Raw genomic sequence first — 18181 nt, 5'->3', positions numbered from 1 at the left:
CTTTTGAAATGTATTGCTGAGAAGAATACTGAATATTAGATGGATAGGTCACGTAACTAATGAGGAGGTACTGAATGGAACTGGGGAGAAAAGAAACTTGTGGCACAACGCGACTAGAAGAAAGGATTGGTTTCTAGGACACATTCTGTGACTCATTAATGGAGTGAGGTGTGAGGGGGAAAAATCTTAGAGGGAGAACTAGACATGAATACAGTAAGCAGATTCAGTAGGATGTAGGTTGCATTAGTTACTTGGAGATAAAGTGGCTTGCTTGCACAGGATAGGATAGCACGGAGAACTTCATCAAACCAGTCTTCCGACTGAAGGCCACAACAACAACAGGTATCATGTCTAAATCATTTCTCAATTCGTTTTGATCATCTGATGACTTTATAAGAAGGTAAATGACTGCATCATCTCCAAACAATCCAAGAGGACTGCTCAGATTGTCTCCCAAATCGTTTATGTACATCAGGAACCGCAGAAGGCCTATAACACTTCCTTGGGGAACGCCTGATGTTACTTCCGCTTTACTCGGCGACTTCGCGCCATTTACTACGAACTGTGACCTTTCTGGCAGGAAATCACGAACCCAGACACATAACTAAGACGATACCCCATAGATTCGAATTTTAATTAGAAATTGCTGTTGAGGAACGGTGTCAAAATCCTTCTGGAAATCTAAAAATATGGAATCAGTTTGGCATCCCCTGCCATTACTTCGTGAGAGTTAAGAGGTAGTTGTGTTTCACAGGAATATTTTCTGGATCCGTGTTGGCCATTTGTCAATAAATCGTTTTCTTCAAGGTGATTCATAATGTTCGAGCACGGTGTGTGTTCCAAAATCCTACAGAAAATCGACGTTAGTGATATGTGTCCGTAATTCAGCGGAATACTCTATTTTTTTCTTGGTACTGATGTGACTTGTGCAGCTTTCCAGCCTTTAGGTACGGATCTTTCGTCGAGTGGGAGGTTGTATGTGATTTTAAGTGCGGAGCCATTGTATCAGCATATTCTGAAAGGAACCTCACTGGTACACAATCTGGACCGGAAGCTTTGCCTTTCTGAAATGTTTTAAGCTGCTTCGCTACACGGAGTATACCTGACTCTAAGTTGCTCGCATTGGCAGCTGTTCTTGTTTCGAGTTCTGGAGTATTTATTTCGTCTTCTTTGATGAAGGAATTTCGGAAAACCGTGTTTAGTAATTCTACCTTAGCAGTGCTGTCAGCAGTAACATTACCTCTATTGATTCCGTCTTGCCACTGCATTGAAGTTCGCGCTAAATTTCGAGCCTCTTTACAAGTTCGCCAATCTTGAGGGTATTACGTTTTATTTATATTCGCATGCAGATTCACATAATACAGATTTCAGTCACCAATAATTCTCCTGGACTATTTACGACAGTCTGCCAACTATAGGCTAACTTCTCAATTCCGTGACTGTAGAAATCATGAAATGTCCAATTATGTTTGCGGCTAATCGTACTGCAAATGTTCCTGGTCGCATAACATTTCTACACTAATGGCCATTAAAACTGCTACACCAATAAGAAATGCAAATCATAACCGGATATTCATTGGACGAATATATTATACTAGAACTAACATGTGATTACATTTTCACGCACTTTGGATGCATAGATCCTGAGAAATCATTACCCAGAACAACCACCTCTGGCCGTAATAACGGCCTTGATACGCCTGGCCATTGAGTCAAACAGAGCTTGGATGGCGTATACAGGTACAGCTGCCCATGCAGCTTCAACACGATACCACAGTTCATCAAGAGTAGTGACTGGTATATTGTGACCAGATCGATGCTCGGCCACCATTGACCAGACGTTTTCAGTTGGTGAGAGATCTGGAGAATGTGCTGGCCCAGGCAGCAGTCGAACATTTTCTGTATCCAGAAAGGCCCGTACAGGACCTGCAACATTCAGCCGTGCAGTATCCAGCTGAAATGTAGGGTTTCGCAGGGACCGAATGAAGGGTGGAGCCACGGGTCGTAACACATATGAAATGTAACGTCCACTGTTCAACGTGCCGTCCATGCGAACAAGAGGTGACCGAGACGTGTAACCAATGGCACTCTGTACCGTCTCGCCGGGTGATACGCCAGTATGGCGATGACGAATACACGCTTCCAATGTGCGTTCACCGCGATGTCGCCAAACAAGGATGCGATCATCATGATGCTGTAAACAGAACCTGGATTCATCCGAAAAAATGACATTTTGCCATTCGTGCACCCAGGTTCGTCGTTGAGTACACCATCGCAGGCGCTCCTGTCTGTGATGCGGTGTCAAGGGTAACCGCAGCCATTGTCTCCGAGCTGATAGTCCATGCTGCTGCAAACGTCGTCGAACTGTTCGTGCAGATGGTTGTTGTCTTGCAAACGTCCCCATCTGTTGACTCAGGGATCGAGACGTGGCTGCACGATCCGTTACAGCCATGCGGATAAGATGCCTGTCATCTCGATTGCTAGTGATACTAGCCCGTTGGGATTCAGCACGGCGTTCCGTATTACCCTCCTAAACCGACCGATTCCATATTCTGCTAACAGTTCAAATGGTTCAAATGGCTCTGAGCACTATGCGACTTAACTCCTGAGGTCATCAGTCGCCGAGAACTTAGAACTAATTAAACCTCACTAACATAAGGACATCACACACATCCATGCCCGAGGCAGGATTCGAACCTGCGACCGTAGCAGTCGCCCGGTTCCAGACTGTAGCGCCTAGAACCGCGCGGCCACTCCGGCCGGCTCTGCTAAGAGTCATTGGATCTCGACCAACGCGAACAGCAATGTCGCGATACGATAAACCGCAATCGCAATAGGCTACAATCCGACCTTTATCAAAGTCGGATACGTGATGGTACGCATTTCTCCTCCTTACATGAGGCACCACAACAACGTTTCACCAGGCAACGCCGGTCAGCTGCGGTTTGTGTATGAGAAATCGGTTGAACACTTTCCTCATGTCAGCACGTTGTAGGCCAGCAGTGTAATTGTTGTGGGTCTAAGGCGAACAACGCGTCGAGCCATGTTCGGAAAGCATTTTCATCCAAAAAGGAAGTTCCTTGAAGACTGCTCGATAGAGAGCGGAAAAAGCGAAAATCTGAGGGCGCAAGATCAGGTGAATAAGGTGGATGTGGAATGACTTCCCAACCCAACTGTTGTACATTTTCTTTTTCAGTGTAGCAGAATGGGGGTGGGTGTTATCGTGAAGTAACATCACACCACACAGCTTTCTTGGTCATTGTTCTGGGATTGCATCTACAAGACGTCTCAGTTTTTGACAATAAATGTTAATAGTGATGGTTACACCTCGGGGAAGCAATTCCTAGTATCTTTTGTGGATTTGTGCAGGTCTCTGTTTGGCCTCAACCATTCCTCTCTTTTCCTTATGTTAGCATAAAGACGCCATTTGTGGTGTCACCGCCAGACACCACACTTGCTAGGTGGTAGTTTTAAATCGGCCGCGGTCCATTAGTACATGTCGGACCCGCGTGTCGCCACTGTCAGTGATCGCAGACCGAGCGCCACCACACGGCAGGTCTCGAGAGACTTACTAGCACTCGCCCCAGTTGTACGCTAGCGATGCACACTGACGAAGCCTCGCTCATTTGCAGAGCAGATAGTTAGAATAGCCTTCAGCTAAGTCAATGGCTACGACCTAGCAAGGCGCCATTAGTAACATTGCATGTATCTACAGAGTCTCACTTGTATCGTCAAGAGCGATGTACAACAATGATGGATTAAAGTTAAGTATTCCAGCAGCTACGTACTTTTCTTTATAGCATTCATTATGTATCCTGTTTCAGACCTATCTACTAGCCTGCGTGAGTTAACGCGTGCCTTTCGGCTACTTCCGAGTGGCGTGGCTGTCTTAATACGGCACAACACCATTTCTCGTCACTAGTAACGATACAGGATAGGAATGGTCTGTGTTGATCAAGAGCCAATTGATGATGAGCAAGCAGAGATGCACATATTGCCAGCCGTTGATTCAAGTGATTTAGCCTAGCAGAGTGCAGTATCCATACACGCGATTTCTGAACCGTCTCCATTGCATGCAAATGTCGCACGATGGTCGATTTATCGCAGTTCATCACATTTGCCAGTTCCCGGGTGTACTGACGTGGATCATTGTGCATTAATGCGTTTAAACGATCTTTATCAAACCCTGAAAGTCTTCCTGAACGTGGAGAGTCGCTAATGTGAAAACGATCCTCCTTAAAACGAAAAAACCATTTTCTTGCGTATCCTGCCCAGTGGCTTTATCCCCATTGACGGCGCAAATGTCTCTGGCTGCCTGTGCAGCTGTCACTTCTCTACTGAACTGAAACAGAAGAATGTGTCGGAAATGTTCCGATTTCTCCACTTGGCACTCCATTGTCTAGCGTCCACAACTCCACTCACTATCTCCAATTGACAATATGTAAACTCAAATAGCAAGAGTGATCTACAAAAAAAAAAAAAATGACAATCGATAAATAAACCCAGGCCAACAGGGATACCAACATGCAAAACAAAAACGCTACGAACATATACATTAACCTAGCAACTTGCGTGTTATGACAGTACGCCGTTTCAAGGCAATGGCGCAGTGAAGAGTTACCACAAACACGTCACTCTTGGTACGATATATATATATATATATACGTAGGTTGGAACTTAAATAGTGGCAACACTTCTGTGGAGACACTATGCAATGGAATCTACTATTGCCGCTGATAGCACACGTTGTTGACATACCTACCTTACCTCCGAGCAAATGGACTCGCCCGTCCCACGTTACCGGCGTGCGCACAGTCGATTGTTTCAGTGATTCCCAGCATCCCGTTCTCAAAGTTCGCGAGCCAGCCCCATCTCATAACAGTTATAGGACACCACCAACCGAAGAATCACAAACTTTGTCGAAGTTTTGTATTTTTTATACAACTTTTCTTGTTATTTATCGAACGGCCCATGTACTTCAACTGCTAAGATGCACTGACAGTCAGACTTTTTTGTACAAGCAAATTTACATCAAGGCTTTTGATATGCAGTGTCATTAGTATTTATTAACTCTTTTAGTACTGTTCTCTTTTTATACGGGACAACCAGTTGCTGATTACCTTTAATATTATTGGATAAGCATTTCTTAAGTCTCTTTAGTAATAATGGAACAAACATACAGCTTTCGAGAAATTTTCAAAGGAATTTACGTTGTTACTTTTTAACCTGTTCCAGAATAATCACTTGATGGTGGCAGCAGACTTGTGAAAGGATTCTTCCAATAAGTATAGGAAATAAATCTGATCTAAGGGTACCTTCCGCCAGCTGCGCACAAAACACACACACACACACACATACACACACACACACACACACACACACACACACACACACACACAGACTAACCCCGAAAAATCACTCTGTTAAACCACTAACAAAAACAGCTTTAGCTACCAACCAAGAGTAAAAGCTGCCGATAGGGAACCACATGAAAGTAGTGGGGCCGTAGTATCTACATAATGAGCGTGTACAAAAGACCTGAGTAGTACGGACGTGTAGTACACAGACAACATTACAGGTAAAAGTATAAGCACGAGTGCTCAGGGGTTACTTCAAGCCCCAAAGCGATCTCGAATATTACAGTGGTCTACAAGTATGAAGGTCGGTGTCTGATGTTATTTGCACAACACAGTTTTGTATCCTCAGTGGTGTGGCACATGTGCAACGATTCATGTTTCCCAGATAGTGTGTAAGTCTTACTTTATTAGCAAAACACATAAAAAGCAATTTTTGACATAATATTGATTCTGATAGACATAAACTGAAAGAAATTCCTGATCTGCTAGAAATCTGACGAAGTCAATGGGCCGGCCGGTGTGGCCGAGCGGTTCTAGGCGCTTCAGTCTGGAACCGCGCGACCGCTACGGCCGAATGTTCGAATCCTGCCTCGGGCATGGATGTGTGTGATGTCCTTAGGTTGGTTAGGTTTAAGTAGTTCCTAAGTCTAGGGCACTGATGGCCTCAGATGTTAAGTCCCATAGTGCTTAGAGCCATTTGAACGAAGTCAATGCACGCCGTGACATGCGTCGTGACGGAAACTACCTGTTACAGATTCACAATTAGTTCTACGTAAGAACACAAGTCCTGGGACATCGAATCTGGGGAAGGCTAGCGTCTGAGGAGGCTACGGCTTTAGGGGTGATGGCTGGTAGTTCGATGTGGCTGCTGTGGAGTATCTTCCCTAGTAGCTGCTGGAGGATCGTTGCGCTGCGGCGCAAATCCAGAGGCTGGGCTCAGCTGGACAGAGCTGCCGTGCGTGGCCGGCGAGAGCTCAGCGAGAGCTTAACAAGATCTCCAATGAATAGGCTACAGGGCGCGGTCGGCGTAAAGCCTGTAACGTGTGCATAAGCTGCCTGCTAGGTGTCCAGCAGTGTAAAAACAGGCAGCAGGCGGAAGGACATGCGCGGCGCTTGATGGTGGGTGTAACACAGTGCTGCGACTGCAGCGCCACTATCGTCGAAGTACAAGTTGCTGGCGGTGAGGCTGGCGTCTTGTCGTAGCTAATCACTTGCCGTACTTGCATTGCACCGCCAGACGCGGAGAAACGCCTGTGGCACTGGAACCCGACTACCCGCTAGTCACGGTTGCTGTACCGGAAGCAGAAGTGGCTGGCGAATGACTATTGCCTTTATTGGTAACCAGCTACAGTGGGATACACATGACTTCAGGAGAATGCTGACTCTCCCTTAAAAGTGGCATACAGGGTATTTAGAAAGGAATATACGGAATTTAAAGCTTTTTAACATTTATACATTCATATTATAGTTATTATAAAGAATACAGCAAACGAAAGAGCATCTCAAACAGTCTTACAAGTGTTCAGTGTGAGCACTATTCGTTACACAGCGAGTCGGTAGGCGGTTTATTCCCAAACTTTAATCAGTGTGTCTGGAGTAACTGTTGCAACAATGCTGTTTCTAACGTGTCGAGTAGATCAGCTGATAGAGAAAGCACATACACATTATCCTTTATGAAACCTCAAAGGTAAAAATTAAATGACATCTGGTCGTGTGTGAACATGGAGGTCATGTAAAACAAGTTCGGTCACCCGGCTCCTAGTGGTCGGGTACAACGTTATGCCAGTGAGGTAGCCACCATCTTGCTGCCAAATAAAGATATGTGGTTCAATTTAAGATAAGAACACAAGTTACAATTGTTTCACCGAAAAATAATGACCTATAAACTTTCCGCCGAGTATTTGGCACAGAAACATTCATTTTAAGAGAGACTCGTGGGGATTTTTTGACTTCCAGATGCTTACATTGTGTATGTTCACATTTTTGCTTAGGCAAAATTTCGATTTACCACTGAAGACGGCACGATCCAGAAAATCTTTATAGTCATGCGTTTGCAAAGTTGGCTTGTAAACCGCAGTCTGTTGGCTTTAGATCCTGTAAAAACTGCAAACCCAACGCCGCTCCCCCCCTCCCCCCCACCCTGCCCCCTCCTACTAGCTTTCAGGGAAAGGAAAAAATATCACGTAGTCAGAAGTTTTTATTTTAAGAAAATTACTTCAAATATCAAATTGCGCAGGGTTTTTACAGGGTCGTAGCTGGAACTTTGTACGGCGGTTTACAAGTCCCCATTCGTCTTCCAAAATATTAAAAGCGCTCCATACCCCCAGGTGTAGCCCTCTCTCCCGATTTTTTTCATTTGTAACGGAGAAGTCAGACACCAATGATCATAGATGTAGCTTCAAAAATACTTTAGCAGTTCATAATGAGGGTATATTTTCTAACAAAGCTTTCACCCACATAGGGTTAAATTCCCAAAAATTCTGAAACAGGTATTTCTTTATTTCTGACCGAGAAACCAAATACCAATTTTCATAGGTCTAGCTTCAAAATTGCCTTAACAATGCCATTTTTCAAAAAAAATCTTTATCCCATATTCCACCCCCTTAAGGTTGGAACTTCGAAGAATCCATTCTCAAACGACACCTACAGTATAAGATCTGTATCTCCTCCAAATATCAACATTTTATACCCTAACAATTTGGGCTGGGGATGATGAGTCAGTCACTCAGTGAGGACATTGCTTTTTATTATTATTATTATTATTATTATTATTATTGTTATGTGCGATTAGACCCTGTTGGATAACGCAGACCTTCTTGATTCTTTTCCCTTTTTTTCACATTGCTCCCATTTTTTCTCCATGGACTCTCTTCCTTTGTCCATTTTGTTTCTGCTTTTTTCAGAGCTTCGTATTCTGAGTTCCCATCTGTTAACTTTCTGCTTAAATACCTTTCTGTCCAAAATATCTGAATAATTTATGTGAGCTTTTTGTAGGTCCTTTTTGACCTCTTGTATCCAGGGTATAGTTTTAAGTCCTTCTGTGTATTTAAGAATTCCGTGCTTAAGGTTTCTTTTCGAAAGCCTAGAGACGAGCTCATAAAATTTTAATCGGTTATCTCTAATGTCTGCTGCAAGGTTGGACAATTTCTGAGTTACTTGACGAGACTGTATTTATAACCCTCTTCTGTTTTCTTTGGCCTTACTACATTTCTGATTATTTTAGTTCTTTCTTTAACAAGTATTTTAGGTCACCTTTTATGTGGAGTGTCAGGGTTTCACTGGCATACTGGACTTCAGGTTTTAATACTGTATTACAGTGCCTAATTTTAGTAGTTTTGGACATGCATTTTTTGTTGTACACCTTGAAGGTTCTTTCACAGGCCCTCTTTAGTTTTTGGAGGCGAATATTTTGTGCTATTTTCTCTCTCCGCGTAGGTTCAAGGACTTCACCTATGTATCTAAGTATTTCAAATATGGGAATCTATTGATATGACCGTATTTTTTAGTCAAGTTTTGGGTGTTAGTTTTTGTGCCGATGAACTCAGACTTTAGGAAAGATATTTGCAGACCAACTTTCTCTGCACATTCTTTAAAAGTTTCAACCTGTTCGACTGCCGTTATCATTCGCTAGTACGGCTAAGTCGTCAGCAAAAGCTAAACATGAAATTTTTATGTCATCCTTGACTCGCCCCATCTGTATAGGTTTCCAGCAGTTTTCATTCTTCAATACCCTTTTCCATTCGCGGATGACCTTGTCCAGCACAGGGTTGAATAAGAGAGGAGACAGACAATCACCTTGTCGGACGCCAGTTTTGATAAGGGAGGGCTCAGATATTTCACCCATGAATTTCACTTTGGAGATAGTATTGTTCAATGTTTCTTTGATGAGGTTATGGGTTTTTGGATCTAAATGGTTCAAATGGCTCTGAGCACTATGGGACTTAACATCTGTGGTCAGCAGTCCCCTAGAACTTAGAAATACTTAAAACTAACAAACCTAAGTACATCACACACATCCATGCCCGAGGCAGGATTCGAACCTGCGACCGTAGCGGTCACGCGGTTCCAGACTGAAGCGCCTAGAACCGCACGGCCACAACGGCCGGCTTTTGGATCTAACCCTTGTTCTTCAAGTATATCGAAAAGTGCTTGTCGTTCAACTGAGTCGTATGTCTTTTTGAAGTCAACAAACGTGCGAATTATTGGGCTGTTTCAGACTGCTTTGTATTTTACCTCTGCTTTTAGATTGAAAAATTTGTTCTGTGCTGGATCTATTGGGGAGAAAGCTATCTTGGTATTCACCAATTTTATTTTGCAGTTGCTCCTGCACTCTTTGAAGAAGACAGGCTGATAAAACTTTGTAAGCGAGCTGAAGTAGGGATATACCTCGATCATTATTTACATCAATTTGTCTCCTTTTTTGTGTAATGGATGAATAAGTGCACATTTCCATTCCTGGGTTAATTTTTCTGTCTCCCAAATACCTGCAATGATTTGGGTTAATTCTCTGAGAGAATTTGGTCCTAGAGTTCTCATTAGCTGAGCAATAATCCCATCTTCACCAGATGTTCTACTCTTTCTTAATTTAATAGTGCGTTTGTGAATTTCTTCTTGTGTTGGTGGGAATGATTCAAGGTGCGTGTAAGTAGGCCTTTCTTTATGTAATCTCGAAGATGGTTCCGGACAATCAAGGAGTGTCGAAAAATTCCCTACAGTTTTCTGGGTGACATTTTTCCCATGTATCTGCCCGGCCTTTTTCCATTTCTTCCCAATCTTAGTTTCTTTGACTCTCCTGGAGTCAAATTTCTACTGGTGCATTTTCTTGCAGTGGACTCTCTTTGGGTAAACTTCATTTTTATCCGTGTTAGATATTGGTCTGAATCTACATTTGCACATCTACGGACTTGTATGTCATGAACTTCCTTCTGTAGAGAATACGAGATGGCAACATGATAAATCTGGTAATCAACGAGCTCTTTAATGGGGGATCTCCAGGTCCTCTGTTTTCGGGGATTCTTCTTGAATGATGTTGACATGATTTTAACATTGTTTTATTGGCATAGTTCGATAAGCCTTCTTCCGTTTTTGTTGGTAAATTTATCGGCGGGATATTTTCCCACTGATTTACAGTATGTTTTTCTTTGCCTATCTGAGCACTGAAGTCACCCAATAAGATTTTGATGTTCTGCTTTGGAAATTTAGTCATTACTTTCTCAAGGTCGGTCCAGAATTTCTCCACAGCCTGTGAATTCTTTTTGTTAGCAATGTTGGTGGGTGTATGAACATTAATTAAGGTATATTTCGTGTTAGCGCTCTGCATGCGCATTGTCGTAAGGCGACTTCTTATGGGGCACATATCTCGAATGGAGTCTGTTACATTATACTGTATTACAAAAGTCATTCCCAGAAGCGGAGCACCTTTAGCGATACGTTTTTCTGTTTTACACTTAAATATGCAGTAATTTCCATAATGTACTGTGGCTTCATCTGTGCATCATGTTTCTTAAAGGCCTAAAATCTGAATTTTTTGTAGATCTAACTCCTGTACTAGGATGTGTAATTTTTACGGTTGAATTATAGCGTTGATATTAAATGTGCCTAGATAAGATAGTTTTTGGTGGAAGTCTGTCAGAGAACTCCGACTTCCTCTTTGTTCGTGTCACGAATTATGATAGCTTATAATTGTTTGGCCAATGTTTCCACTGGCTTATTAGAACCAGAGATTGTTAGTTCGTGGAGCAATTAATGCAGTCGCCCCTAACATGGGGAACAGACACTGACCAGAAAGCCGCCCATTATGGGCTCAGACGCGTCTGGGTTTGCTATCGTTAGCTTTTATATTAACCCTAAAAGCACGGCTGCCTCTTCCGCCAGTTCCGCCGTACTGATGATGTTCATCTCCGTCTTCACTGCCGTTGAGGTTTTCACCGTTACTTTGGCAAGGGGCCCTCTCAAGGTACTATCACCCGAGCCAAGTGAACCAATGTTTCTTACGAGGTGCGACTCATCCCACTCCTTTCTCAACCGGGATTGGGACCGGCTATACCTCTTATATATAGAGACCGTTATGTAAGCACTGTTTTTCTAGTTTAGTGTTAATGTTTACTCCCTTTATTTACTTTTCAACTTCTTACCTTTTTAATTAAGTTACCACTGCACTGTCAAGAACAAAATTTAATGTGTATTTCTGCTCCATTTTACATGAGCAGCATATTTTTACAGTCCTGTTTAGAAATATTCTAACTTCTTTGACTATGATAATTAAAGTGTGGTGATGGCACTGCAAACCATAAACTAGTTAACTACATAAATTGATCTGTAGAACATACACGATATTGTGCCTTTCATTTATATATAATAAAAAACATAACATGTCGTTTTTGTTGCACAGGAAAAAGCAGTGCCCGAAATGTTGGAATATCTTCCATCATAGCAATTAACGCAAGCACGATAAACATATATGCACAAGAAGAAAAAATGATATGTCGAAAATTTTAAATCATTGTTGGTTGATAACAAAATTCACTGTCTGAATTATCTCAAATCTGTATTGGAATTCTAAATGACAGAGGGAATGATCTGGCTACCAAAAATGTTGTGTGTTAAATTGACTGAAAGATTAATATATGGAAACATTTATATTTATTACTATATCGACAATACAAATATTGTTCTCGCGGTCTGCTTACTGGGCATGAACACCACTCAGTAATTGGAAAAGTAAGAAGAAAATGGACCATCTCACCTCACCACTCGACTAAGTTAATTATCCGTGAAACAATGTGTGACAAATACGAGATCGATAGAATGTGTCAGTCACCCCACCTCATTTGTTTCACTGCTGGTTGACAGCCGGCAGTTTTCATCTTCCGTGTTCTGTGACTCAAACTCCTTTATCTGTGCTGGCTGATTGCTGACCTAAATTCTTTATAGTATAGCCTGGCAGCCAATGCAATATTATCGACCCAGCGATGGAGTCTGTTGTCTGCAGAGATTATTTCACAGAAGCGGTATCAGTGTAGTACAGATATTTGGATGCTGAGATAAGACGACGAAGTGCAGACAGATGCTTAAAGATTCGAGCATCAGGCAGCAAAGAGTGTTTATTTAGTATGAAGTGGAAAGTGACGATAGACATCAGAATGAATGCAGTGATCTGGCTTAATGTCTGAAGACTCAATCGACTACGGTTTGGAGTGCTTCCACAAGGCAAACACATTGTCTCTCTTCTCCTGTCCGATTCCTCTCTCTCTGTATTGCTGGCTCATTAACTCCCTGTATTGCTGGCTCATTGACTGATTCACTCCAGGATGACTGATGGATCTCTGATTTCTTATGTCATTGATCACTCACTGATTATGTTTGCCCCCATGGCTACCCTCTGCGGCTGTGTTGTTACCATGATTCCCCACTCTTTCCGCGAGGGTGCTGAATTTTCCGTTGTACATCTTTGTCATTGGTGGGATCAATTTACTATCCCACCCAGTGAACAACCGATGTTAAGTGAACACGCATCCCATACTTCATACAAGATTAAGATTTCGAACTTTCTATGGCTGGCCTGTAACCTGGAAACTCCTGCATTGCTTTAAGGTTTGCCTCGTTGTGGCGTTTTCCAACGCTGACTGCTGGGCTCTGTGAGTATTGCACACCGCCTCGTATCACTAGCAGTCGAGATGACAGGACTCTTATCCGCATGGCTGTAACGGATAGTGCAGCTACGTCTCGATCCCTGAGTCAACAGATGGGGACGTTTGCAAGACAACAACCATCTGCACGCACAGTTCGACGACGTTTGCAGCAGCATGGACTATCAGCTCGGAGACCATGGCTGCGGTTACCCTTGACGCTGCATCACAGACAGGAGCAACTGCGATGGTGTACTCAACGACGAAACTGGATGCATGAATGGCAAAACGTCATTTTTTCGGATAAATCCAGGTTCTGTTTACAGCATCATGATGATCGCATCCGTGTTTGGCGACATCGCTCGAACGCACATTGGAAGCGTGTATTCGTCATCGCCATACTGGCGTACCACCCGGCATGATGGTATGGTGTGCCATTGGTTACACGTCTCGGTCACCTCTTGTTCGCATTGACGGCACTTTGAACAGTGGACGCTACATTTCAGATGTGTTAAGACCCGTGGCTCTACCCTTCATTCGATCCCTGCGAATCCCTACATTTCAGCAGGATAATGCACGACCGCGTGTTGCAGGTCCTTTCTGGATATAGAAAATGTTCGACAGCTGCCCTGGCCAGCACATTCTCCAGATCATTCACCAACTGAAAACGTCTGGTCAATGGTGGCCGAGCAACCGGCTCGTCACAATACGTCAGTCAATACTCTTGATGAACTGTGGGATCGTGTTGAAGCTCCATGGGCAGCTGTACCTGTACACGCCATCCAAGTTCTGTTTGGCTCAATGCCCAGGCGTATAAAGGCCGTTATTGCGGCTAGAGGTGCTTCTTCTGGGTAATGATTTCTCAGGATCTATGCACCGAAATTGCGTGAAAATGTAATCACATGTCAGTTCTTGAATACCCGTTTATCATCTGCATTTCTTCTTGGTGTCGCAATTTTAATAGCCAGTAGTGTACTTGTGTTTAAGGAAAGAGGCAACGTGCTAAGATGCAGCGTGGCCTGGTTTGTCCACAGGGAATAGTACGGCGCGGCGGTCGCCTGCCCTGCGGCCCTACCCCAACTGGGAGACGAACCGTCTGGGCAGGGGGCCCACCAGCAGGGGCAGCGCACCGCGCATCACCTCCACCTACCGCGTCTGGGTGGATCCCTGCGACCGCCTCTGGGTCGTCGACACCGGGCTCGCCGACCCTGGCAACGGCACTGTCGTCACCATCACCGCACCGCAGATCCTCGTTTTCAACCTGCTCAACGACCGGCCCATCTTCAAGTACAGTCTTTCTTCGTTTTTTTCCTCATTGGTCTTCTGATTTGATGCAGTCCGCCATGAATTCCTCTTCTGTGCCAACCCTTTCATCTGAGAGCAGCTGTTGCAACCTACATCCTCAATCGTTTACTGGATGTATTCCAGTCTCTGCCTTCCTCTACAGTTTTTACCCTCTACACCTCCCTCTCACCGACCGAAGTGGCTAGCACACTGGACTCGCATTCGGGAGGACGACTGTTCAATCCCGCGTCCGGCCATCCTGATTTAGGTTTTCCGTGATTTCCCTAAATCGCTCCAGGCAAATGCCGAGATGGTTCCTTTGAAAGGGCACGGCCAACTTCCTTCCTCTACCTTCCCTAATCCGATGAGAACGATGGCCCCGCTGTCTGGTCTCTTCCCCCCCCCCCCCCCTCAAAAAAACACCTCCCTCTAATTACATGGAAGTTCTTCGCTGACGTCTTGACACAGGTCCTATCATCCTCTCCTTTCTTCTTTTCAGTGTTTTCCACATATTCCTTTCCTCTCCGATTCTGCAGAGTACCTCCACATTCCTTTCTAATCAGTCCACCGAATTTCCAAAACTAGTCTGTAGCACCATGTCTCAAAAGCTTCGGTTCTCTGCTGTTCTGTTCACATATTCCACAGTCCGTGTGTGCTGTGCTGCAAATGTACATTCTCAGAAATTTCTTCCTCAAATTAAGGCGTATGTTTGGTACTAGTAGACTTCTCTTGGCCGAGAATGACCTTTTCCAGTGCTAGTCTGCTTTTGATATCCTCCTCGCCCCGGCCGGCCGGTGTGGCCGAGAGGTTCTAGGCGCTTCAGTCTGGAACAACGCGACCGCTACGGTCGCAGGTTCGAATGTTGCCTCGGGCATGGATGTGTGTGATATCCTTAGGTTAGTTAGGTTTAAGTAGTTCTAAGTTCTAGGGGACTGATGACCTCAGATGTTAAGTCCCATAGTGCACGGAGCCATTTGAGCCTCCTTGCTCCGCCCGTCATTGGTAATTTTGGTGCCTAGGTAGCAGAATTTCTTAACTCCGCCCGCTTTGTGATTCCCAATTATGATGTCATGTTTCTCGCTGTTCTCATGTCTGCTAATTCTCATTACTTTCATCTTTCTTCGTTTTAATCTCAGTCCATATTCATCCCATTCAACAGATCCTGTAGTTCCTCCTTACTTTCACCGAGGATAGCAATTTCTTACACCTTTTTTAATCCGAGCGCTTCGTATTTGGTCTTCCACTCTTATTGTTCCCTCTTGGTTCTTGTACATACTGTACATTACTTGTCTTTCCCCAAAACTTACCCCTATTTTTCTCAGAATTTCGAACATCGTGCACCATTTTACATCGTCGAACGCTTTTTTCGAGTCAACAAATCCTACGAACGTATCTTGAATTTTCGTCAGTCTTGTTTCTGTTATCAACCACAATGTCAGAATTGCCTCTCTGGTACCTTTCCCTTTTCTAAATCCAGACAGATCGTCATCTAACATATCTTAAGTTTTCTTTTCCATTCTTCAGTATATTGTCAGTAACTTGGATGCATGAGCTGTTAAGCTGTTTGTGTGATAATTCTTGAACTTGTCAGCTTTTGCAGTCTTCGGAACTGTATGGATTATGTTTTGCCGAAAGTCGGATGGTACGTCGCCGGTCTCATACATTCTACGTACCAACGTGAATGGTCGTTTTGTTGCCACCCCCTAATGATTTTAGAAATTCTGATGGAATGTTATCTATCCCTTTGCCTTATTTTATCTCGCTTCGGCCAATGTTCAATTAAATAACGCTCTTAAGCTAAGTACACTCTTCCTCAAGAAATACTTGTGTCCCCTACGTTTTATATTTCTGTACGTCCTAGTTCATTACATTTGTCCACTTGTAAGAGAGTACCACAGGGTGACACAGAAGAAATAGAACTTTCGAAATGCTTAGTGGCAACCATATACAATTGGCAGCAGTGAGGAATGAGGACCTTGAGTTCTAAACAGTCTCATCATTTGGTAATCACGCATCGTTGCAACGGTCAACAGCGTTATTTTGCCATAATAATGTTTCACAGGAACAATGATAGTTTGGAAAGTTGGCGGAGGAAATTCCGACGTTTTCTCAAATTAGGGTGCCATAGTCGGGTTCCCTGAAAGCACTGTATGAGAACATAAATACAAATTTTTTAACAGGCTAGATCTGCTGTAAGAACGAAACCGACAGAATGGCCGAGGAGTACTCTTACACCACAGGACATCGAAGGAATATGCATTTACAAAGCCCACGGGGTTCACTTTGTAGTAATCTAGAGAGAGTTCGTCGAGTTCTCTATTATGTTTTAAATTTCAAAATTTCATCCCAACAAGCTGAAGAACATGCAAAAACTGAAGGAGAACGATTACCAGTTCCTATCAGAAATATGTCAGCAAATTATGACAAACATAAACGAAGACAATGGATTTATTGACAAGTTGTGGATGTCAGATGAGGGCAGTCTTCATCTCATGGGTTACATGGATAAGCGGAACTACCGCTATTAGGCAGACAGCAACCTAATGTAGTTCTAGAACACCCTTACACGTCAGCAAGGTGTTCGTATTGCGTGCAGTTTCGTCACATAGGTAATCGAACCTCACTTTTTCGAAAATGAAGAGCGGATCACAGTGACTATCGCTTCGAATCGGTATGTTGAGACGCTGCACTCTTTTGTCCCAACTGCATTTAACAGTGTTCCACAACTTCAAGACACCTGGTTTCAACAGGCTGGTGCGACACAGTACAGTGGCAGCTGTCATCTCAAAATTCTACGACGTTCCCTGGCCTCCAGGATCTCCGAATTTTTCCGTTTGTGATTTTTTTTCTTGTGCGGCTACCTCTAGAGTCTGGTCTACACGACACGGCCAAGAACACTTGATGAACTAAGGACGACATTCGTGGTGATCCCAACTGATATGTTGCAGCACCCAATGAAGAACCTCAAGAGCAGGTTGGATCATACGTGCAGGACGACGCCGTATATAGAACGTAATTTTGAAACAGTGACAAGTTCGGTTACCATCTCTTAAAAAGCAAGTTGTAGCGGTTCATTTACTGCCATAACATTTTTTGTTGAGTTTTTTTCTATGCTCATTTGATGTTTAAAAAGTTCCCGTTTTTCTGTGTCACCCTGTACAGCAATGGATGAATTAAAACAGTAAATTGAAGTCCAAATTTTCCTGAATCATCCGCCTACTCGCAATACTTTCGTATTTATCCAGTTTACTACCTCTCTCTTGCACCACTCGGTTCCATTACATAAACTGGTTTGTGTATTACCGCTATGTATAGTTTCAAGTTGGATTGTTTCACCAAAGCGAACACAGGCTAACAGCGAACGAGTATTCGCTCTGGTGTAAACGAAGGTCGTGTTCGGTCCGCATTCGCTTGTGTTCGTTCGTGTTCCGTTGCTTCTCTCTCTTTTAACGAACCATCAAAGGAAGTTCACGTCCTTTCCGCTTCGGCACTTTCAGTAGAGAAATTACTTTTGTTGTTGTTGACATGGGTATCATTGCTGATAAAAGAATATAGATAGCATACGTGTTTCTGGGATCCAAGAAATCCGCAGCACAAATGCCGGAGGACTCATAGGTCCGTGTGGAGACATGAAAAATTTTATAGATTCAGTAGAAGCTTATATCAGGCAGGAACGAAGTGAATAGACACAATCTTCGTAATTCTTTTTCCTGCAAAGGAAACAACAAATTTCCTTCAAAATAAACAAGCGTGAATGTATATTAATTACGCAGAGTAAAATAAAACTTAACGTTTGATAATGTGTCATTGTAATGTTAGAGGATTTTGGTGATAAAGGAAAATGGTTTATCTGTGTTCAAGCAATCTATCCTCCAACAAACTAGATAGCAGATTTTATCAAGTATCCTATGT

The 18181-nt window shown here is 43.4% G+C and overlaps 1 protein-coding gene across 1 annotated transcript in view; it reads left to right on the top strand.

Moving 5' to 3' along the window:
* Positions 1–18181, top strand: part of LOC126418722 (L-dopachrome tautomerase yellow-f2-like) — a 99130-nt gene that overhangs the window by 53367 nt on the left and 27582 nt on the right. The window contains exon 3 of the mRNA XM_050085626.1: positions 14020–14272. Coding sequence (XP_049941583.1) covers positions 14020–14272 — 253 coding nt within the window. The remainder of the gene's footprint in view (positions 1–14019; positions 14273–18181) is intronic.

This window comes from Schistocerca serialis, chromosome 9, assembly GCF_023864345.2.
Source record: "Schistocerca serialis cubense isolate TAMUIC-IGC-003099 chromosome 9, iqSchSeri2.2, whole genome shotgun sequence".
NCBI classification, from domain to species: domain Eukaryota; kingdom Metazoa; phylum Arthropoda; class Insecta; order Orthoptera; family Acrididae; genus Schistocerca; species Schistocerca serialis.
Note: the sequence above shows the minus strand (reverse complement) of the source record. Positions and strands in the feature narration are given on the sequence as shown.